Source organism: Podarcis raffonei, chromosome 10 (assembly GCF_027172205.1).
Source record: "Podarcis raffonei isolate rPodRaf1 chromosome 10, rPodRaf1.pri, whole genome shotgun sequence".
Lineage (NCBI taxonomy): Eukaryota > Metazoa > Chordata > Lepidosauria > Squamata > Lacertidae > Podarcis > Podarcis raffonei.
This window is the reverse complement of record NC_070611.1, coordinates 31,539,070-31,562,466: the sequence shown is the minus strand read 5'-3', so window position 1 is coordinate 31,562,466 and position 23,397 is coordinate 31,539,070. Positions and strand designations below refer to the sequence as shown.

Here is a 23,397-nt window from a genome sequence, read left to right as displayed (position 1 = left end):
TTACAGGCTTATGTCTGTCAAGAGAAAGAGTTGTAGACACAGGATATTAATATAGATAAAAATACAGAACAATGGGAGAAAGAACAAGAAAATTCTTCTATTTGACTGCTATATACTTTTTTTAAAAAAAAATGCTCATCTGTATGTTGTGGTTCCTGAAAAAAAAATCTTTATCTGAATTTGTATTCATTTTGCCCAGCTGAGATGAGATTAACTTTGCAAATAAAGGTTTCTATTTTAAATTCGCTATCTGTATTACTTCAGAGTCTTTATATTCCCCCCTTAAAATTCAGTATTAAATTAATTTTTTGCTTTCTGTTAAACTTTGAGAAGATTGGAAGATTGTTATTCCATCCTTACTTTGCTTTATTCTAGCATTTTTCTTGTTTAAAGTTTTAAAATCATACTGCTGAAATGTACTGGGTATGGGTTATAGAGATCCTGAAATTCTTCATTTGACACTTGCTTTGTGAGCCAATGCAGTTTAGAGTAGGGTAGTTGTTAACTTACCCAATTCAGGCGGATAAGATGGGATGACTGATCCTCTTCAGAATTTGCAGTCTGGCAGATTCCATCATTATGGTTTGAAGGTTTCAAAACACAGATAAGTACCAATTATGAGGTGGTCTGAGGGTTGCCCCAGTTACATGAGGAGAGTAGCATGTTTTTTCTTGTGCAGTTGTCCTGGGCTCAATGGAGTAGCATTATACTCCATCATGTGGCAAGGAGTCCTTTTTTAGGAGGTTGAAGTTTGAGCCATTGATCTACTATCGAGTAGACACTCAGTGCTTTTTTTCTAGAAAAATAGGTGCCAGTATTCACCATAAGCTTGTTACAGTAAGTGTAATTCGTTTTAACAACAAAAAAAGAGGTGCCGTACTTTTGAGTGCCCCCTGAAAAAAAACACTGTATACACTGAAATTAAAAACAATGTTACCATTTATAATTTCAGCAGAGTACAGAATAGTGATCTGTTTTGGATACAGGTTTTCATTAAACAATAAACAAACAAAAAAAAACCCTGAAGTTATTTGTACCCAATATGATACAGAATATGCTATACATACCACCATTATATTTAAAACTCAGTTGCTGTTTTTTAACAAAGAATACTTAGGAAAACATCCTTTAAAGGGTATAAGGAATTCCAGTTAAGTTTAATTTGTTTGCCATCTCAATTGATTTTTAAACTGAGGAATGCAGTATAGATTTTTATGAGATCAATTTTTATAACGCGAACTACTTTATCATCGCAAATACTTTGAAAAAAAGGGCATTGAAAAATGTCCAGAAAGATAAATGAGCTGACGAAATATCAAAATAATAGTTTCCTACAAGTAGACATATACTGCACTCTATATCTCATGGGAAAGGTGACTCGTAGGTTCTGTTCTTCATATCAGCCATGAGGATGGACTTAAATGGGTCTTTGCCAAGGATTTAACATTTCTCATATCTGTATTTGCAAGACCATATTCATTACATGTAGGAGGAAGTTGATGTAGCTTAAGAGCCAGTGTGGTGTAGTGGTTAAGAGCAGTGGACTCATAATCCAGTGAACCGGGTTCGCTTCCCCGCTCCTCCACATGCAGCTGCTGGGTGACCTTGGGCCAGTCACACTTCTCTGAAGTCTCTCAACCTCACTCGCCTCACAGAGTGTTTGTTGCGGGGGGGGGAGGGAAAGGAGAATGTGAGCCGCTTTGAGACTCCTTAGGGTAGTGATAAAGCGGGATATCAAATCCAAACTCTTCTTCTTCTTAAGATTCTGTTTAAAAGGGCATGATACCTTTGTCACATCACAAGTATAAAGCCATCTTTCTGACAATATTAGGAAAGAAGTAAGAGATTTTTTAAAGTTCAGTTCCAGCCATGTTTACTCAGAAATAAGTTCCACTACATTTAGGCAACATTCGCACCATACATTTAAAACGCTATTATACCACTTTAAGTAGTCGCACCTTGCCCTAAAGAATTCTGGGAGCTGTTTGTTAAAGATGCTGAGAGTTGCAAGAAGACCCTTATTCTCCTCAGAGTGTTACAATTTCCAGAGTTCCCAATGAAGAGAGATGGATTGTTAAACCACTCTAGTCATTGCAACTCTAAGAGGGGAATATGGATCTCCAAAAATTCTCAGCACCCTTAACAAACTACAGCTCTGAATTTTTCTATTGGGGGGGAGGGGGGGAGAAAGCCATGACTGTTTCAAGTGGTATCTTAGTGCTTGAGGTATATGGTGTGAATGTGGCCAAAATGAACTTTACTCCCAGGTAAATGCGGCTGTAGCACTGCAGCTCTAGACCGCTGAACTGTTTTTGTCAAACATTGAAACCCTATGTGCTCTTACCAAATTCCATTGACGCAGTAAGACTTAACTTCTGAGTAAACCATTGGGATATTGATCTATCCTGCATGCAAGAATGGGATAGAACAGGAAATGTTTTAAAATAGCAAGCTGGGTTATGTTCTTTCAATAGGAGGAATGGGGCAGCAAGAATGTGAGGGATACCATTTCAAAGTCAACCCTTTTGCAGTATGAATTGTAGCACAATTGCTGCATAGGTCTATTTCAATGTGGGCACAGAGTACATCATTTGCATGCCCTCCCTACTGTGCTGTTGGCACAGCATGATGCCTGAAAAAATAATTTTATTTTATTTGTTTATTTAAAATACTTTAGGCCGTGTTTTAGGGCAAAAGCCCTCTCAAGGTGGCTTATGCATAAGATATGATGCAGCAAGGCATATTTAATAAATCAAACCAGTACTAAACAATACGAGAGCAATCAGCCCAAATATGTTAAAACCCAAAAAGAAGATGAAACCAGCAATCCAACAAGCACCCTTCAAGGGAAGAGCAAGGAAAACAGATGCATCTTCAGAGCTTTCTGAAAGACCTATAATTACAGGGTTTGCTGAACCCCAGGTGGCAAGGAGACCCCAGAAATGTGGGACTGTTGCAATATTCTCTTCTCTCACCCAGTAATATAATAAAATTAAATTCCAAGGTTCATCTGAATTATGAAGCTTTTATGGTAACCTCTGATATGATCAATGAAGCAAATTGTATACATGTTTAAGAAATAGAGGGGTCTGAGTTCATAAAGATTGCTCAATATTCTGTTTTGAATGAAACTTTGTTTCTATGAGCGCTGTGCCACACCAATATTGATAAGGCACACCAGTTATATTTTAGGATGAAAGGCTTAACATATAACTGCACCCCACAAATGTGCATTACTAGGAGTATTTGCTAGCATGGAAACATCCCTGTATAATAAATATTGTACATAAAAGCATTAACATTGATTAGCATATGCTATATGGAGTTTTGAGAATTAATTTAAATGCATATATGTGTGTGTATTACATATTTCAGCTCCATCTAGTCGAAAACCAGGGGACCCTCTTGTTATTTCAGATATTAAGAAGGGAAGTGTTGCACACAGGTGAGTGCTTTCAAGTCAGAAAAAAAAGTTATGTTGGTTACTCTCACACTCCCTAAGTTTTTAAATGATCCATATTTCTAAATTAAGCAAATCCTTCCACTGGAGTAATGTTGTTTTTTAATCTCCACTGTGTGTTTTTTTAAAAAATATTTCATTTAAAAAATAAAATCATTTGCATGAATAGATGTCTAGACAGCATGTACAAGTCATCAGTTTTGTAATGTATCCCATTTGTTAACAGAACTGGAACATTAGAACTAGGTGATAAATTGCTCGCCATAGATAATATTCGACTAGACAACTGTTCCATGGAAGATGCAGTTCAAATCCTGCAGCATTGCGAGGACCTTGTAAAGCTCAAGATTCGCAAAGATGAAGATAACTCTGGTATTCACAGTGAGCTGGCTTAAAAACCTATTTATGTACATTTATAACCATTTGTGTTAGATGCAATCTCTGCTGTATAATCAGTGGGTGTTCTTTAATATTATTTTTAAATATACAGAGAAAAGGCGCTATCCATATCAATACAGATATTTTTGTATTCCATGACTTACTTCCAAGATGCATGCAACATTAGAATATTCGTCATTGGCCCATGATAGGACTATGGCACAGCAGAGAGTCATGCATGCTTGTTTCAGTGCCACTTCTGTATTTAAAGCAGAAATGTCACCCCACCCACCCTCCAGAATTTCAGACATGATTTTGGCCCAGCTGTTTTAGAGGAGTAGCCTGTTTCTTTGGGACTCCTGGCAAAGCATGAAATCTTACTTCCCCACAACTTAATTAATACTCTAGTCCATACCCTCCTCCACAACAATATTAGACACGCTTAATCATCATACAAATGTAGATTTGGAGCAAATTTTGTTCTCTTGTTTACTCACTCTAATATCACTTCTTTTTGGTTACCGTACATAAAAATTATTAGATTCTCAGTCACAGAAAGAGACCAGAGCATCTCTTTTGGCATTCTTAGCCTTAAGTTTTGTTGGGGAAACAGATGGTTCCCTTTCCACAATTACGCTTTACTCCTATCAGTATTTTCCTTCTGAGACCCCCACGTATAGAGCAGTATATTATTATTATTATTATTATTATTATTATTATTATTATTATTATTAGATTAATAAATACTAATTAAGATGATCCTAGTGCTCCCAGGTAGCAGCGTCATAAGCAGAAAACAACTGAAGCTATTTAACACTTGCCATATTATCATCAGGTTTTCTATCTAAAAGGCAAATTCATAACCACCCAAAGTCAGCCTGAATTAAAGCCCATGTCACCTGATTCCCTGACCTTTAGTATCTGCTCATTTCCAGTCCAATAACTATTATGATCCATCCCAATCTATGCTTGCTCAGAAATGGCGTACAGGGCCTTCTGCTGGTTACAAGGCCTGATATGTACATTTTAGTGTGAATTAAAGCAGTTAATAATTGCCAGCCTCTTCATTCCGCGGCTAAATTAATACTTTGCAATTAAAAACATTTATTTTATAATGCGGGGCGAATTGTGTGTAACTACATGACTACCAATTAAGGTCTGCTAGATGCACTTCATCTATTATGTGTGCTTAGTAAATTATCCCATTTAAATCTAGGTACAAAGACAGATTACAGTCGTCATAAAACTAATATTTCTGTACAGTTTGTGTTAAGAACAATACTTCATTAAGTTGCTAGTCCATAAACTGTTGTCATAAATTATTATTTTTTAAGCTGTTGCATGAAATCAAAAGAAACATAATGTAAGCAATTAGGGGTGTGGGTAATTATGCACCCACCCACCATTGCTGCTCTGCAGTGCCGTCTCCTAGGGTCTGGTATTCCAGCACCCGGAAACAAGCTGCATGCCCCTATGGAAAGGGATGGGGGGTGCCAAGGCAAGAAGGCAGTCCTCCAGCCTAGAGGCACATGTTGGGGGAAGCAGGCTTAGTTTGAAAGACCCATATAATAACCAAGAGGGGAAAGAGAGACTGGAACCAGAAGTCTTGGCTTCTTGGGAAGTAGATGAGAGACAAGGGTTTCCCCAGTAACGGTGATGTAACTGTGGGGCACACAATAGCCAGGCTGGAAATATTGTGTAGAGAAAACAATAAATTCCTACTGTAGTCACATATTAGGTAAAGGGACCCCTGACCATTAGGTCCAGTCTTGACCGAATCTGGGGTTGTGGCGCTCATCTCGCTTTATTGGCCGAGGGAGCCGGCGTACAGCTTCCGGGTCATGTGGCCAGCATGACTAAGCCGCTTCTGGCGAACCAGAGCAACGCATGGAAACGCTGTTTACCTTCCCACCAGAGTGGTACCTATTTATCTACTTGCACTTCGTGCTTTCGAACTGCTAGGTTGGCAGGAGCAGGGACCGAGCAATGGGAGCTCACCCCGTCGCGGGGTTTCGAACTGTCAACCTTCTGATCGGCAAGTCCTAGGCTCTGTGGTTTAACCCACAGCGCCACCTCTTTACTAATCAGCCTATCCACTTCGCTGAGTCTCTCTGAAGCCTTTGTGGCTTTTAGGTATTGGGAGTGTCAAGAATAATCAGGGACCACAACAATTTTTAATGACACATATATAAATGTCTGCTAAAATGATAGAATCGTTAGCTTTTAGTAAAGTGTTTTTACATGAAAATGTTATGGAAAAAGCAGCTGAGCCCACCACTGGCACAAAGGAGCAAACGAAACAGGAGATAAATGTGATCCCCCTATCTGTACACAGTCCCTAACCTACACTAGGCTTCATTCATTCATAAGCTCCCTCCAGATCAGACCTGTGTGTCTGCCTTCTTGCTGTGAAAATGAAAAGTTGACCATATCCAGCTTCTTCTGCCCATGCACTCTCCAGTTCACACGCTCCAAAAAGGGCAGGGAATTTTAATACCAAGCGCCACCCGCCAGATCACAGGCTTTAGGCAACCTAAGTGCTGACCTTCACATCCTCAATGATTTAGCCCTTCCCATTTGAGTCCCAGGGTAGGTCAGCTAGTGAATATTAACACCATAATCCCCAAACACATAGACAAGCAACAGTGTACATTTTCATGCAATACAAAACATACTGTCAAAGCGACGTCCACACAGCAGTCCAAATAAGCAATACACATACAGTGGTACCTCGGGTTAAGAACTAAATTCGTTCCAGAGGTCCGTTCTTAAGCTGAAACTGTTCTTAACCTGAGGCACACTTTCACGAATGGGGCCTCCTGCTGCTGCTGCGCAGCTGGTGTGTGATTTCCATTCTTATCCTGGGGCAAAGTTCTTAACCTGGAGCAACCACTTCCTGGTTAGCAGAGTTTGTAACCCGAAGCGCCTGTAACCTGAAGCGTCTGTAACCCAAGGTACCACTGTACAGATGGCTGCCCAGCAGCAATATAAAAAAGTAGATAAGCAAAAATGCCCACTTTCAAGTGTTCAAGTGACTGTTACTATTTTCACACAGAAAAGTATTTGCCAGAGTCTTGATTTCTCCCCTTGTAACCAAAACCTGTTTTATAAACTTTGGGGGGGGGGATAACCTGGAGGATAAATGTTACCATATTTTTTGCCTTGTCTCTGTTGTAGGGAAATGCGTGAAGGTAAAAGTTCACTTGGGTCTAGTGTCAGGTTTTAAATCCTGGTTTTGCTTCAGTGGATGGGAAGGAGATTTGATGTTGTTGCCAGTGAAGTCAAGTGTAGGCTTCAGAATTGAAGTGGCTAAGATACATATTTGAGGCATGAAGTTTTTAGGATGCACACTGTGATTTCTGATCATTTGTCTGAATGTATTATTCTTTTCATTCCTTCTTTCATAAGAGACCAATTGCATCCTCTTGGCATGTATTGCAGATGAACAAGAGAGCTCAGGAGCAATTATTTATACTGTCGAGCTCAAGCGCTACGGAGGACCTCTTGGGATCACTATTTCTGGTACTGAAGAGCCCTTTGATCCTATTATCATTTCAAGTCTTACTAAAGGTGGACTAGCTGAAAGGTAAATTGAAATAAAGATATTCATAGTTCTGCTATTTACTGTGTTCATTCATGTGTGACAATTCATTCAGTCATATGCAATCATTCTTCCTTAGAAATCTGTCTGTTCTCCACAATTCATAGCAAATGAAATACTTAATGATGTTCAGTCTTTTTTTGCTGGTGTTATGATATGAGGCTGTTGTTAAATCTAGAACATAGTTTTGCAATAGTTATTGTCACCATAAATCACCTAAAGAAAGCTTCAGGCATGCTTACCTTGTAAAGATATTAATAACTTAAAGAAAAAAGGTGTTGCATTCTTCTTATAAGGTGGGTGTTTGTATATACATTGTTACATATTTTTGCCTGTCTAGCTATATTTACCATACATGACATATATACAATGTGCTAACCATTACATCTTCCTCATTCCCTCTTTATTTTCTTTTAAAACCCCAAGTACTAATAAGCATTGCTGTGCCAGGATAGCATCTTGAAATTTTCTTAGCAATTCATAAACCAAATATAGCACTTTTTCTGAGGGCAGTCATTGGGAGAAACATTCGTAACCCCATTTAATTTGAAGCCAGTAGAATTCTAAAGGTGAATAGCAATCTCTTGGATGCGGGTTCAGTTGTCAGAGACTGACATAAGAACGGGGAACGATTTTGGAACCTGTGCTGAAACAAGGTGGTCAAAATGCAGAGCAATCTATTGAGCAGTTCTGGGGGGGGGTGTAAAAAAGAGTGAGAAGGGTGTTCCTGCTTCCTGAAAGCATCTAGGCTTGCTCTATCAGAAAACTGTGGTGTCTGGATGCAGAGGATCAAAGACTGCATGTGTTACGTGTCCTTGTTCTGCAGCTGCAAGAATCTCTGGTTAATTCCCTCCTGAAAATCATGTGCTTCTGGTGATTGATAAAATACCGCCCAGTTCTGCCACCTGGCAATAGGACTGCAAAATGGTTTTGGAAGAGCCTTGGTAAAAATATGGGAGTTACAGGTAGCTACAGTGGAGAACTCACCTGAAGGTGAATAAGTAGTTTTTCAGGATCAGTTTCAGAGTGAACTGAATTGTGTCATGATGATTGTCCAGGCATGTCAACAGATAGGTTCTAACTATTAGGTCCATCCTAATATGCTCCCTAACTACAGTTGTGGCCCATTTAATCCATCTATCAAGATATCCCCCTTAATTTACTACAACTGATCATGTGAAAATATTGTGATGCTTTGTGCTATCATTGCCTTTTGCCTGTTGAATGGAAAACATCAATATTTGCAGGTACTAAGAAAGGAGTTTCAGTAAGCCTTCTGAATGTGCAGCTTTAATGCATGGCGTTGTCATGTTGAAGGAAATGATGGGTTGTTGTTGTTGTTTTTTCTTGGATGTCAATTGGTTCTCCTACCAGCTCTGAAAACAAAGATGGCCTGGTGATCCAAATAGCCTTAGCAGCAAGAATGACTAAGTAGCTCCATTCATCTTACACACTTTAAATTAAATGTGAAACCCGAGGAAAAACTGCAGACACTTTTGCTTATCTCGTATATGTTAAATGTTTGGCTCAGTTTCCTTTTTACTGAACTTTCCATGTTTTATTTAACTCATGTTTCAGGACAGGTGCAATTCATATCGGAGACCGAATCTTAGCAATAAATAGCAGCAGCCTGAAAGGAAAACCTTTGAGCGAAGCCATACATTTGTTACAAATGGCAGGAGAAACAGTCACCTTGAAAATCAAAAAGCAGACAGATGGTGAGTGTTGTGTCAGGTATTTCACAGGGGCCCTTTCTACAACCATCAACAATGCATACGTTCATGAAAATGGTATTTGGGTCATTGGAACGCAGAAACAAATGCACAGGTACAAGAATGGTTCAAGAGAAGCACTTCAAGGTCTACAAGCTATTTGCAGTCACCAGTGCAGTAATGGAGTCAAACAAAAAGAGAGTCAATTATCTCTTTACAACATTTGTGTTACAGTCAAAATTTGGGAAGTAACAAACTACTCATTTGGACTCCTGTGGGTCATTCAAAGAAAAAAAGAAAAGTATTAAGTACCGTATTTTTCACACCATAGGACGCACTTTTTCCCCTTCAATGAAGGGGGAATGTGTGTGCGTCCTATGGAGCGAAGACAGCATAGCCCCGCGACTCTCTCCCAGCTGGAGAGGTGACACGCAGCTATTGCAACAGCCTCTTTAGCCGCGCGCCATCTCTCCAGCCGGGAGAGCGCACGCGGGGCTAAAGAAGCCCCCCGCGACTCTCTCCCGGCTGGAGAGGTGACACGCAGCTGGAGAGGTGACCTGCTCTTTGGGGCTGGTGGTCAGCCCCAAAGAGCAGGTCGAAAGGAACCTGAAGCCTGGAGGGTGAGAGGGGTCTGTGCGCACCGACCCCTCTCGCTCTCCAGGCTTCCAAGGTAGCCGCCTGAAGGCATCTGAACGCACCTTAAACGGCACCTTGTTTTAGAGGGGGGAAACAAGAGGGGGGAAATTGTCCCCCTCTCTGCCCAGCGCCTCCTGCCGCTTCGCTGAAGGGGCGCTGGGCAGAGAGGGAGAGATTTTTTTTTTCTTGTTCTCCCCCCTCTAAAACAAGGTGTGTCCTATTGTCCGGTGCATCCTATGGTGCGAAAAATACGGTAACAAACCCTGCACAGAAATGAACATTGAACAAAAAGCAGAGGTACAGATCAGAGCCAAGCCCAAGTTTATGAAGGATGTAGACAAAGTGGAAATAATGAAATTACAACAAAAGGTTTTTAAAGCCATTATGGGGGGGACCCAAAATACCCACCCCCAGCTCATGCAGTTTGTTTGTCTTAGTTTTCTTGCTTGCAGAACATTCCTCCATGCAAATGAAGCTGCATATCTATCTGATTTTCCAACCAAGTTTTAATCTTTTTTCCTCCCATTTAATTCCTACCAGCATCAAGTCCCAAGAAGTTTCCAGCCTCTGGTCACCTAAATGAATTGAGTGATGCTGAAGATGACACAGCCACCACACAGAAACCAGGCAAACTGTCAGAAATATACTCCACTACCGTCCCAAGCGTAGATAGTGCTGTGGAATCATGGGATGGCTCTGGAATGGATAACAGCTATGGAAGTCAAGGTGGGTTCGTGCATATCAACCAGCACACGTAACATGGGAAACCACTCCATGGGAAAAACCTTCTAAGCCAACTTTGCTGTGTTTCAACTGTGCTGCATCTGTCTTGTTAAGACAGCGCCCTTTAGCACACTCTGTTGCCTCTTGCATTCAGCTAACCTTGGTCTCACTCTTTCACGACACTGTGACAGGTTATAAAGCATATATCAATATACTAACAGCCTTCTGCTAGTTTTACTGATGTCTGAATAGCCAGTCCATAGCTCATCCACAGCTAAATGGGTTTATCCTTCAAGCTTAGATTAATAAAAGATGCAGAACACATTGAAGGTGTTCATTAATTTGAACATCTGAGGTGCATTCATTGTGATTTTTAAGCTGGCTATGGTAAAGATTTATTGTAAACTGCCAAAGGGGGAGCATAAAGAGATTATTCAGTGATTTGTTACCCTTTTGTTTCTCCTTCATCCCTTGACATTAAGATGTCAGAGGGCTTTCAGAATAATAACTGGTTTTAGGAAAGGTTTTGAAGGGAGGGGAGGAAGAACCAGAATGGATTTTCTTTTACCTCTTCAAAGATCCGTGCTTGTTTTTTAGTATTTCACCTTTATTTTAAGCACTGTCATTTAAATCTCAGGGTAAAACTTTGAGCCCTGGAAGTGCAGGTTTTTATAAACATCCTGGGTTGGAAAAATGAGGACTTCTAAAAAATCATATTTTACATTGGAATATCAAACAGAGCACAATGACATTCAGATGCCAACTAGAGAAGTCATTGTTTCAGAGATAAATATTCTCCTTTCCTTACACATTTTGCACATTCCTTCAGAAGTATTTTTGGACTCACTCACCCAGTAACTCTCTGCTACACAAGAAGATGCAACCTGTTCTTGGCCACATGATCATATGAAGTTCATAGAAACATACCTGCACACAGAGACATCTGACCCACCAAGATCATGAGAATTGCTGTGTCTGCATTAAGCCCCCTTCTGCTTCTCCATGTGTTTTGAGACACATGCATGGCAGGCTGTGAAGAGTTCCGAACAGATCTCTCCAACACAGCAGCAAATAAGTTTCAATATAAGTAAGCGCAGAATGATGCACATCAGGGCAAAAGGACACACACTCCTAACTTCACATTCATGCTAAACCTGTTGTGACAATCTCGGAAAAGGATACTGAGGTATGGTGGATTACTCAGTAGTAAAAGCGACAGATTCCATATTAAATAGTTTACAGAATGTATTGCCACAAGATGTTGGGTTGGTTATTACCTAACATGGCTTTAAAGGGGTATTTGTGGAAGATGGGTCTATCTGTGGCCATTGGCCACAATAGCTCAGTGGAGTCATTGTAGCTCTTCAGGAGATGGAGAAATTGCTGGGTTAGCCTATATAGACTTCTAGTAGAGTGGATGACCGAATCAGCTGCTGTGCAATGTTTCTCTTCTGTGTAAGAAATGCAATAATTCTTTCATTGTTGTTGGCATATGGGTGAACTAGTGTTGGGCACTTTCAGTAATGATCTTTAATTTATTGCGTAGCTTGACACTGGAAGCAACTGTCATTTTCTCTTTTGCAAAGTTCCTTTGGAATCCATTTTATCCTAGCAAGAAAGAAAAATGCTCATGGTTCCTCCTTAGTCATTGTTAAAACAGGGCAGGGGCAAAAGAGCTTGAAAATCAAATACAAATACTTTGAAGCTCAGAACAAGCAACTAAAGCTATTCTTTAACAGCAGTAGTAGAACGAAACATCATATGTAATGCTGGATGTCTGATTTCATGTCAGGACGAATTCCCAGTTGTAAAAAAATATATTTAGCAATTTCATTTTTGCTAGACGTTGTGTAGTTAGTCTTTCCTTTGAATTCTACAAATATAAAATGTTGCTATATTTTTAATTTTTAAGAGCAACAATTTGATTTATTTTTATTTGTGTGCCAGAACTCACTGTTCTGCTGTCATTCCACATCCCTTCTGAGGAAGGCAAGTCTCAGCATGCAGCCATCATTTAGTTTGCACGACAGTAAACAGCACATGAATCACACACAATCCCTGCAGACCCATTTGTTCATCTGTCTGAAAAACTAATGAAATATTGAGCTGTGAATATTTTATTAAACGAAAATAGTTCTGTAAAATCTCCAGGAATCGTCAGCAACCCATCATGGGCGCCAGTAGACGATTTTGGTTCAGGTCAGGGGAGGGGAGTGTAGAAGCCTGGATAATAGAAATTCAACTCAATTCAGTAGTTCAAGTATAAGGTTGTGCATGGGCAAAGGGGCAACTATTAAGTATTTTTATATCACCTGCCCTGATGAATCATTAGATAAAAAAAGATTGAGGGGTGAGTTTTTATTTATCTCAAAATGACTACCCAAGAGCTAATTTCAAAGAATTCATGCCATGTCATAAGGTACAAAATGTGTTCATATCTACACATCTTAGAAAAGTGTGGCATTTCCAAAACTGTCAGTCTTTTGGGCAACTACTGGGGCCTTTAAGCAAGTGCTATCCCATCGCCCCAACTCTTTTCTGTCACCATAAATAACATCATACTGTACATTGGTGAAACTAGCTGCATCTGTTGGGAAATTGTGTACATGATTTCAGCCTATGTAGTCTGATTGACTTTCTTAGTGTTGGCCTTCTTCTTTTACCCCTCCCAAAAGGGGAAGTGAACCATTAACGATGTCATAAGCTACGTGACTGAAGCCGGTACCACTTGGAAGAAACTACCTTCATGCATTGTGAAATTGTCTGATTTGGAGTGGCCCCCTATGAAACAAGAGGTTTCACAGGGGGCCACTCCAAATCAGACCGTTTAATGTGGTCCAATTTCCATGGTGGTGACAATTTCCATTGCACTGAACTGGAGCTATGCATCTTGGATCTTGCATCTGAAATTATCAACTACCTTAGCAATAAAGTCAAAGCAAAGAGATTTTGTGAGAACCCCATTTTGGTTTGTGCAGATCCATGAATTTCTGCAGCCTTCCTTTATTGAGATACTATTGGTATATATAGCAGGCTTCCTCAACCTCAGCCCTCCAGATGTTTTGAGACTACAATTCCCATCATCCTTGACCACTGGTCCTGCTAGCTAGGGATCATGGGAGTTGTAGGCCAAAAACATTTGGGGGGCCAAGGTTGAGGAAGCCTGGTATATAGCCATTTTCATATATTTAGACAGGTGGAAACTTATTTATTTGTCCAGTCCTTTGGAACCTAATGGTGTTGATGCAGGTCAAAATTTAGTGCTGTTTTTTATAATGGATGTATGATTATATTCTGCTTTGTATTATATTTTATATTGCTGTTTATATTGTATGCTGTGTTGCAAGCTACCTTGTGCACCAGTTTTGGGGAAAGGGTGAGGTATCATTGGCTCCACATAACCTTACAGACTCACCTAATAATTGGGAAATGTGTAGTTTGAACATGAAGTATGAGTGGGGAATAGTCAAATCCGCGAGCAGCAGAGTTGATGGATAGTTCCTGCCTTGTGCTGCACTAGATGGCTTTACAACCCTTTCTATACTGATCTTCTATTTTTCTCATTAAGTATTTAACATTGCATCAAGCTGACAGCTTGAATGAGTTACTTTAGTACAGCAGTTCCCCTCCACCACATACAGATGGGAATCTTCTGTTCTGCAGTCTTTGCTTTTAGTTAAACTGCCCTGAGAATATAATGTGCTACAGCCTGCACAGATCCTCTCAGGTATTTTGTCTATGGCCAAAGTTGTGTAAAGATGGAAGTGCTTACACTGGCAAGTCATTAGCATAGGAAGATGATAGTTTTCAAGACAGCTCATTATTTTATCTCACAGCTTATAAGAGCCATTATAAAAAGATGCCCTTGGTTTTTCACCTTGCTCTTTCCATTTCAGTTTTTGAAGTATTGGCTGGTTTCTGTCCAACTTTTCCAGTTCGGATTCAGTCTATGTCTAATGGAGATAAACTGAATACTTGCTAAACAGGATAACTTGATAACCATGTTCCCAGTACAGTGGGACCTCTGGTTAAGAACTTAATTCGTTCCGGAGGTCTGTTCTTAACCTGAAACTGTTCTTAACCTGAGTTAAGCTAATGGGGCCTCCTGCTACCACTTTAGTTAATGGGGCCTCCTGCTGCTGCCGTGCCGCCAGAGCACGATTTCTGTTCTCACCCTGAAGGAAAGTTCTTAACCCAAGGTACTATTTCTGGGTTAGTGGAGTCTATAACCTGAAGCGTCTGTAACCTGAAGCATCTGCAACCTGAGGTACCACTGTAATCTGTAGTGCAAGTACAGTTTAGGTGACCTTTGTTTTGGTTGCCTTACTTAACATGATAGTGATATGGCCTATATATTTTTTCTGTATTATCTATGGTTTTTACATACTCCCAATTCTGCAGTATTCTCTGCTTTTCAGGATCCCCATCCTACCAACTGCTCATTCCATAGCTGGGTGTAGAAGCTTGCACACCACAGCATGTTTTTACTGTGTGTGAGAACCTGTGATGGTAGTGCAAGGCTACTTGAGCAGAGATGCTGCCCTCTTATCTGTTCCCTAGCCCAGCAAAATGGGGTACTACTATTGAGCCAGAACACTGCAAGCAGCAACTAGAGAGAAGGGGCTGCTCCTTATCTGCCCTTCACATGAATGCCTAGAGAAATATTACCTATTCTGTGTCCACAAGACTGCTAATGGATCAAATGGAAGTCTGCACCCTGCTATCAATTTCATTTCATTTATAATGGAGTGCCAAAATATCAGTATTTTAGGACATCACCAAAAAATGTAATATGTCAGCATTGGTTGATTTACATCTCCAACGAAGAATAACATGTGCAAATAAGGGACGCTGGTGTTTGGTACCACCAAAATATATTTATAGAAACTTTATTTTAAGCTTGTACAGTTTGTTGTGTGACATGCTGCATTCCCAGACTCTGACTGGAATATATTGCCTTGTTTCTTTGTTATAATTACTCTGCTACGAGTTCTTTGATATCATGTATGTTAGGTCATTTCTTTATCACAGATTGAGAAGGCAAGGTGAGCTACACTTTTGAGAGTGAAGAATTGGATGTTGGTTCAAATCAGTCTGTTTCCTAGATAATTCTGAGCAACTCTCATGGCTCAGTTCCACATGCATGAAATGGGAACAAGGATGGCTTTAGCTCACATAATTGCTGGCAGAACAATGAAATAGGTTAAAACACATTGTGTTATTAGGGGTGCAATGTAGTGTTATAAAATATTTTCTTCATTTAAAGCATCACAGTTTTACAAATATGGTTAATATTTTAGGTCCCAATTATCAGGCTTCAGGATACAACTTCAACACATTTGAATGGAGGAGTCCAAAACAAAGGAGCAGTTTATCCCCTCCCAACAGGCCCCGAACCAACCCCTTCCACAACACAGGGCTAAGTGATGATGAATGGGATAAACCAGTCGCAAGCAGGTATGTTTAGCGCCAGTTACTCAATTTATCTTTGCAGCAGCAGCAATGTTCTTTGTGAGTGCATACACCCCTTGCCTGGGCTCAAAACACCAGTTGCCAGCTTATCCTCTCACTACTGAGATATTTACAGTTCATGCTGCATGATATTTATTAGGTTAGGTTAGTGACATTCATGAAAGGTTATGATGCTGAAAGCAATACATGTGCACTCAGTGAAATTCTATGCATAAAAGGATAGATCATTGGTTCTTGTTAATGCAACAATTAAACTGAAAAAAGGTCCTTCCCCACCCCCTCCTTTGAATGTTGTAAGAGTCTTTCGTTTCCCTAATCTTGTTCCACGCACATCAGCATTTGACATAAATGTAGTTTCGTACACACGCATCTTTGTAGGGACTGGTTCTTCATTATCTATGTGTACTGTGGTTGCAATTTCCACATGGTCAGTAGCCATGGTGCCCCTTTAAGAAAGGGGAGCCATGTGGGACAAGGGGATGAAGCAGCCCCTTAGAGCCCAACCATCTGGTGTGATCTCCCCTTCTGAAATGTTACCAATGACAATGCAATTCTTGCCAAGGCTTCACCCATCTTGGGGAGGCTCTGGCCAGGAAACGTTGTGTCTAACCAAGACAGAATAAGTCAATGGCTTGACCCCTTATTTTGCAGAGTAAGCAAAAGGCATGGAGAAGAATTTGCCCAAAGCACAGGTGATGGCAACAGATCCATGTTTTTATAGATGAATGGGGCAACAGACCCACTTTTTAAGTGGGTTGGGTGCAACTTAAAGGGCTAAGGGGACACATGAGTGTGAGTGCTGAACCCCAAACCCTCCACCAGGGATTTTGCTCCCAGTTAGGTTCACTTCCAGCATAGAGCCTAACTGAGATGTAAGCCCACCTAGGAGAAAAGCACTGGGGGGAGAGGGTTGGGCATTCCTCACCCACTCACCCCACTGGCTCTTTAAATTGCACCCTATCCCCTGTGCAGACCCACTTTGAAGAACATGGGGTTTGCCACTGTCACACATAAGGTAAAGGTAAAGGGAGCCCTGACCATTAGGTCCAGTCGTGACCGACTATGGGGTTGCGGCGCTCATCTCGCTTTATTGGCCGAGGGAGCCGGCGTACAGCTTCCGGGTCATGTGGCCAGCATGACTAAGCTGCTTCGCCGTTTACCTTCCCGCTGGAGTGGTACCTATATATCTACTTGCACTTTGACGTGCTTTTGAACTGCTGGGTGGGCAGGAGCAGGGACTGAACAACGGGAGCTCACCCCGTCGCGGGGATTCGAACTGCTTACCTTTTGATCAGCAAGTCCTAGGCTCTGTGGTTTAACCCACAGCACCACCCACGTCACTGTCACACAGTTTGTGTTAAAAAAATCAATAGAACTTCTGTGCTCTGGTTCCCAGTTTACTTGCCGTACTTCAGAGAATTGCCTGACGCTGCTGGCCTTAGAAGAGTTTTGCTGTAACCCTCAGACAGGCAGCATTATTGCTAGTTTCTCCAGCTGACCTACAGTCTAATCAATAGTCTCAGAGAACACATGGAAAGTGTTACTAGCGATTACAGTGTGACTTGAATAATTCCTCTGCCCTCCCCGCCAAAACACACACACACTGTCCCAAACCATTATCTCCAGTGTCCTCGTGGGAAACGACTTGCTGCACTGTTTTTTTATCACTTTGGACTCATGAATCCATGATAAACCTAAAGGAAGGTGCCCTAGTTTGTCTCTGCTGATAATGAAGATGCTCAGTTGCAACTGAACCTGATCCAAAACCTGGGGTAAATAGCACTAAAACCCACACATCTGTTCCTCCAACTGATGCCAAGTCAATCAGAAGCTTATTTTCTGAGTTAATGATTCACACACATGCATCCAGAAATGGATACTAATTTTTTCCCCCAAACGTAGCCAGTCTCTCTGCATGGCCTGAGATTTCTAAGCATTCATCTAGTTTCTGCTTGGTTTGGAGAACCGTAGGGTGCCGCCATATTGTTAGACTGACAGCAACTTTGGCGAGTGGTAGGTTGGATGCAAAGCAGAGGCATACTTACCCCAGCAGCCACATGCCAAGAAAAGTCCATGTGCTAATCTAGTGGTGGGCTAATGCACGTCTTGGACAAATCTGGGCCTAGGTTCTGGCTAGCACATCTTAAAATGTGGATTGAAGGAATGGTGATCAAATATGGATTGATCCCCAATGGTGATGGGTGGGGAGACTGCACGTTTCTAATGTAAATATTTTACAGATATTGGGGGGACTGAACAATCCTGTGGCTGGGAATCTGCAGGCCCTAAGCTCTGTCCCTGATTTGCCAGCAGTTGTTCCAAATCACCCAAACCTTTCCCAGTTCTGGGAAGGCAAGGAGAAAACAGAAAAGAGAGCAATCTCTTTCCTGCCTTTTCCCTTCTCCCACTTGTCAGTAGGAGGGAAATTGCTTGTGCCAGATCCTGTCCTTGGATAAATTTCCCGAATGTTTGTAGCCATTGCCACAGAATTGAGGGGTCCCCCCCCCATTGCACCTACACACCAACACAACTCCATTCTGTTTATGGAGATGCACAGACTCTACTTCTGCAGCAGAGCATAGGAGCCTTTGCACACGGAGGCATTTTTTTCAGCTAAGGCAGTGGATCTGGACTTCATAAGAAACCCCCTGCCTTATCCTAAAACCCCTCAGCCACTGAACCAGTGAGTGCGGGATTGCGCACTAAATCTGCATTAGGTGAATTTGGGAATCTATTTTAAGTGTGGGAGTGGAAATTCCAGTCGTCACTGATAATTGTAAGGAGCGAGAGGCTGTGCTGTTTCTTCCAGTTTTAGTTTACGCGAACCATTAATCTTGCATCTTCCTTTCCCTCACAAATGTGCCTGCATGTGCAACTTCACCATTCATAGCAGCTCCTAAGCATGAATTAGCCATGAAGATTGCTGCAATAAAAGTAGGCCGGGGTTTGTGTGAAGTTTTATTTGCAGACCACTTGTAAATTCTCGGGTTAATTAAGCCCCCGTGTTGTGTGTCAGTAATCGCGCTCCTTCTCCACAGCCCTGTCTAAGCTTGCTTGCTTCCTGCCCACGCTCACCCTTAAGTCTGGTTTTGTTGCTGTCAACCATTCCTATGAAGTACACTGCCGTGTTGCCTTTGCCACTTAAGCAAACCTTTCTCTATGAATCCAGCTTTGCAGGTGCCCCCGAGACTGACCAGGAGGAAAATTTCTGGTCTCAAGCACTGGAGGACTTGGAGACTTGTGGACAGTCAGGAATTCTGAGGGAATTAGAGGTAGAAAAATAAATAAATCTTAATCCCGTCACAATATACCAATTTCTTTTTCAATTAACACTCATTTTTTTGTTTCCCCCCCTCTATTTTTCTTCTAAGTTTGCATTAATCTCACAAATTCATTTTAAAGCTTTAACCCCCCTTTCCACAGGACAAGGCTGACAGGCGTCTGTGTTTGAGAAACATGACTCTCTTGGTACCTACCCTTTATGTTTATATTTTGCTTGTGCAGCTGCCTCCCCTGATTCCCCCCTAATCAAGCTGTTTTCTTTCATGGAACTGCTGCTGAAATGATACAAGCGTGTTATGTGTTCAATAGCTTCTCCTGTGCTACTGCTGGCTGCACCTGTTTGCAGGCTTATTTTTCCTAGCCAGCAGCGCATCCCATTCTCTTCCAGCTGCTTTTTACACAAGGTTTCCTTGGCATGTATCTCTTGCAACAAAACTGAATCTGAATTAAGGGGAACATAAACGAAAAGCAACTTTGCAAGTTTTAAAATCGGGAGTCACCTGATGAGCCAAGGCAACTGCAATGAATTCCACATTAACTTCCCACCTAGAGATTTACTTTTTAAAAAAAGACAATTCTTTTGTTTAAAGTTGCCTGCATGTTCCTTAATTACACCAAAAATGAATATAACTTAAAACAGTTTTAACGTTTCAAAAATTTTCTTTTATGTTCTTTTAAATTCCTTGCGTTGCAAAAACCGGCAGAGTCTCATTTTCATTTTTATGTCATACTGAAGTCCCTGAGCAACCACAAGGAATGTGAATGGCATAGCTGGGTAAAACTCATGGAGCTCTGGTGGATTGCGCAGCCTCAGAATTATGGCTTCCGTATTGCACGTCTGTTGACTTTCATGTGGACCTGATCTGAGTTTAATTGCCATTCGGAGGAACGTAAGGGAAAGCTCTGTCTAACGGCATTGTACCTCAGGCTTCTCTTGCCAGATTCCTTCCTGACAGCACAGCAAACGGATATGGAAATAGATAACGGGAACAAATGTTTCAGTAGGTTGATAATTCCCCATTTTAAAGATGACGTGGTGGGTTGTTTTTGTTGCTTTTTTAAAAAAAATAAAGGTGAAAAATGAATTGGGCATTTGCTTACCCTAATTGTGCTCAGCTGCCTTGTTGGCACCTCTGCCAGCAGGAAGCAGCTGTGCAAAATTATATTGTAGAAACAAGACCCTTGTTTCCCATCAATCCAACCTTGTTTGGACCCCTCTCAAAGCAGTTCACTTTTCAGTATTGATCAACTGACTGGCACTGTCAGTGAGCCCCACTTGCTCGTGAACAATTGGGAGCTTGCTTTGAGCTCCTGTTTGCTCCTTTAGAGCCATGTCTTGACATCACGTAAGACGTCAGCAAATGGAGAAAGCCTCGCAGGCCAAATTGGGTCCGGTGCCAGATCTAAGTAGGCCTGCCAGTCAATTTCCCAAGCCTGTGCTAAGTAGCCTTCCCATGAGTTCTCATCAAAGATATTGCTGCTTCTTTTGTTGACTTGCTTTGTTCTAATACCTCAGATCTGCAAAAATGCTGCCTATTGTAGCATTCATTATATTTAAGATAAACTAATTATGCATGTGCCAGGATTAATTTAAATAACAAAATAGCTTTTAGGGTAAAGAACTTTTGCCAGCAAAGGTTTTTGTAGTCCACTTTCGTTCCTCTGGTGGCCAAGCATGACTACGGCGAGCCATTGTAACTCACCAATTATAGAAGCTGTCACTCCCCCCGTCCCCCGCAGATTGGATAAAAATGTCATCCAACAACCTTTTTCGTCAAGTGCATTTTTCAGAGGACTCCCACTCAAATTGTCCATCTATCCTCCAGCCATTTGCTGTGCTCTGAAGTGACTTGTGTTCTGGCCAAGACAACAGAATAGATGCTGCTGCCTTTAGTTACAGCCTCATCTTCTGGGTGTTTTTTTACTATGTCATGTATGATAAAAACTTTTTTTAACGCTACAGGCAACCATTATGTCAGGGAGCACCATGAGTCTGAACCATGACAACCCGCAGCATCGCAGCCACCTAGGGAGACAAGCCAGCTTCCAGGAACGAAGCACTTCGAGGCCTCATTACAGCCAGACGACCCGTAGCAATACGTTGCCTTCAGATGTGGGAAGAAAGTCTGTAGCTTTGCGGAAGATGAAGCAAGAGATGAAAGAAATTATGTCACCAACTCCTGTGGAGTTACATAAGGTGAGTTGGTGCACCGTCCGGTTTCTCCCCTTCTGACAGTAATCTTGCACAGAGCAGATGACCGTCTTCTTCTTCTTGTTTGGTGATCGCTCATGGCCGAGTAAGGCTGTCTTCCATGAAGGCGGTCTTAACAGTGAGTCTGTAAGTGACTGTGGCGGCCATTTTTTGATCCACACATCCTTCCACAGTGGGGACATAGGTTTCCAGGCAGGAGTTGATCACGGTGGGTGTTTGCCAAAACGCGCCTTCCTCTTAGCACGTTTCTCCCTTTCGTCCTGAGTTCGAGCATCCCAATTGGATGACAGTACTCTCTCTAATGCAGAGCTTTCCCAAACTTTCATGTTGGTGATACCGAGGGGAAAGGTTCACTTAGCTTATTAAGCTGAAGGACGAGCATCCAAACTGGACCATAATACAGAGTTTAGACAACAAAGCAAGACAATATAATGAGCTGCTCATTCCTTTGAGAGATGAAGAAAAGCATATTTGTTAATAGAAGACAATAGCAACATGGGACTATAAAACGGCAGGGATGGGGGCCTGTGGCTCTCTAGATCTAATGGGACTGCAACTACCATCATTGCGAATTGGTAGACATGTTGGCTAGAGCTGGTGAGAATTGGCATCCAACAACATTGGGGGGGGCACAGGTTCCCCACTCTTGCATTAAACGGCGTTTCTGTGCTCTGCTCTGGTTCGCCAGAAGCAGTTTAGTCATGCTGGCCACATGACCCGGAAGCTGTATGCCAGCTCCCTCGGCCAATAAAGCGAGATGAGCGCTGCAACCCCAGAGTCGTCCGTGACTGGACCTAATGGTCAGGTGTACCTTTACCCACACACTACAGCTAACTATTTGGGGGGAGGGGACATGGAAAGATGGAGCAGAACGGAGCTTCCATAATCTGCAGACCTCAGATTATCTTTGCTTTCCCCTTCCCTACAGGTAACTTTGTACAAGGATTCAGATATGGAGGACTTTGGGTTCAGCGTCTCCGATGCCTTATTGGAAAAAGGCGTGTATGTTAAAAATATTCGGCCAGCTGGGCCTGGAGATGTGGGAGGGTTGAAGCCATATGACAGACTGCTCCAGGTAAGAGTGAACCATGCTAACATAGAAAAGCCGTATCAAGTGCATGGGGTTTTTTTGTAGAACAGAAAACATTCTGCAGTCAAGTTCAGCATTCACAGTAGTGGAAACTGTATTTGAAATTCAGTTGCACAGCTAAGTTCAGCTCCCTCATTCATCGTGTACTGTGAACTGAATGATAGAGAAGATACACACACACACTCGATCTATGAATTAAGGGCAACATATCGTAAAGACAATAATCATCAAATGCTGAAAAGCTGCAAGCCTAGGTTCACTCACTTGACACAAAGTCCTGTCGAACACAGTGGAACTTACTTCTCAGTAAACTTCCATAGATTCAACCTGCTTATCACGACTGATAAGCCTTGGGAATGAAGCAGCCTTGGTCATCCGGATAGACAATGAGCTTTTATCAGGAGAGGTGGAGGAGTGCAACCCTATTGATTACACTCAATCTCTTAGCCACCACGGTATCCTCCTGGATCAGCTTCAGGGAATGGCAGTTGTGGGCACTGTTTTGTAAGTGGTTTAGGTCCTTTTCGGGGACGGGATTGAAGTGAGGATCAGTTGGCTACTTGGCAGGTTGGCTGTGGAGGTGCCACAGTCTTCCATTCTGGCCGCAGTGCTATTTAATATTTCTGAAACCATTGGGAATGGTAATTACCGATGACAGTTGAACTCCAAATCTTCTAGACTAATGGTATCTTGGAACATGTGAGGTTAAGATTTATTTATAAGCATTAGCAGAGCAAATAAATTCAATTTAACAGTAGCCTTTTACCAAACATTTACTTCTTTTAAAGCCACCCTTTTTTTGGTAAGGTACTTTGTGTAGAAGGGACGCGG

At 41.7% G+C, this 23,397-nt stretch overlaps 1 protein-coding gene across 16 annotated transcripts in view; it reads left to right on the top strand.

Annotated features, from left to right (window-relative positions):
* The window catches only part of GRIP1 (glutamate receptor interacting protein 1), a 334,184-nt gene that overhangs the window by 309,959 nt on the left and 828 nt on the right, over positions 1-23,397 (top strand). For 8 of the 16 annotated variants that reach the window (XM_053406881.1, XM_053406876.1, XM_053406880.1 and 5 more), the window contains 10 exons: positions 3,376-3,445; positions 3,687-3,841; positions 7,247-7,424; positions 9,018-9,157; positions 10,328-10,513; positions 15,811-15,967; positions 19,152-19,254; positions 19,406-19,450; positions 21,228-21,461; positions 22,405-22,551. In XM_053406881.1, coding sequence (XP_053262856.1) covers positions 3,376-3,445; positions 3,687-3,841; positions 7,247-7,424; positions 9,018-9,157; positions 10,328-10,513; positions 15,811-15,967; positions 19,152-19,254; positions 19,406-19,450; positions 21,228-21,461; positions 22,405-22,551 — 1,415 coding nt within the window. The remainder of the gene's footprint in view (positions 1-3,375; positions 3,446-3,686; positions 3,842-7,246; positions 7,425-9,017; positions 9,158-10,327; positions 10,514-15,810; positions 15,968-19,151; positions 19,255-19,405; positions 19,451-21,227; positions 21,462-22,404; positions 22,552-23,397) is intronic. The other 8 variants (XM_053406883.1, XM_053406872.1, XM_053406887.1 and 5 more) reach the window with 6 other exon arrangements.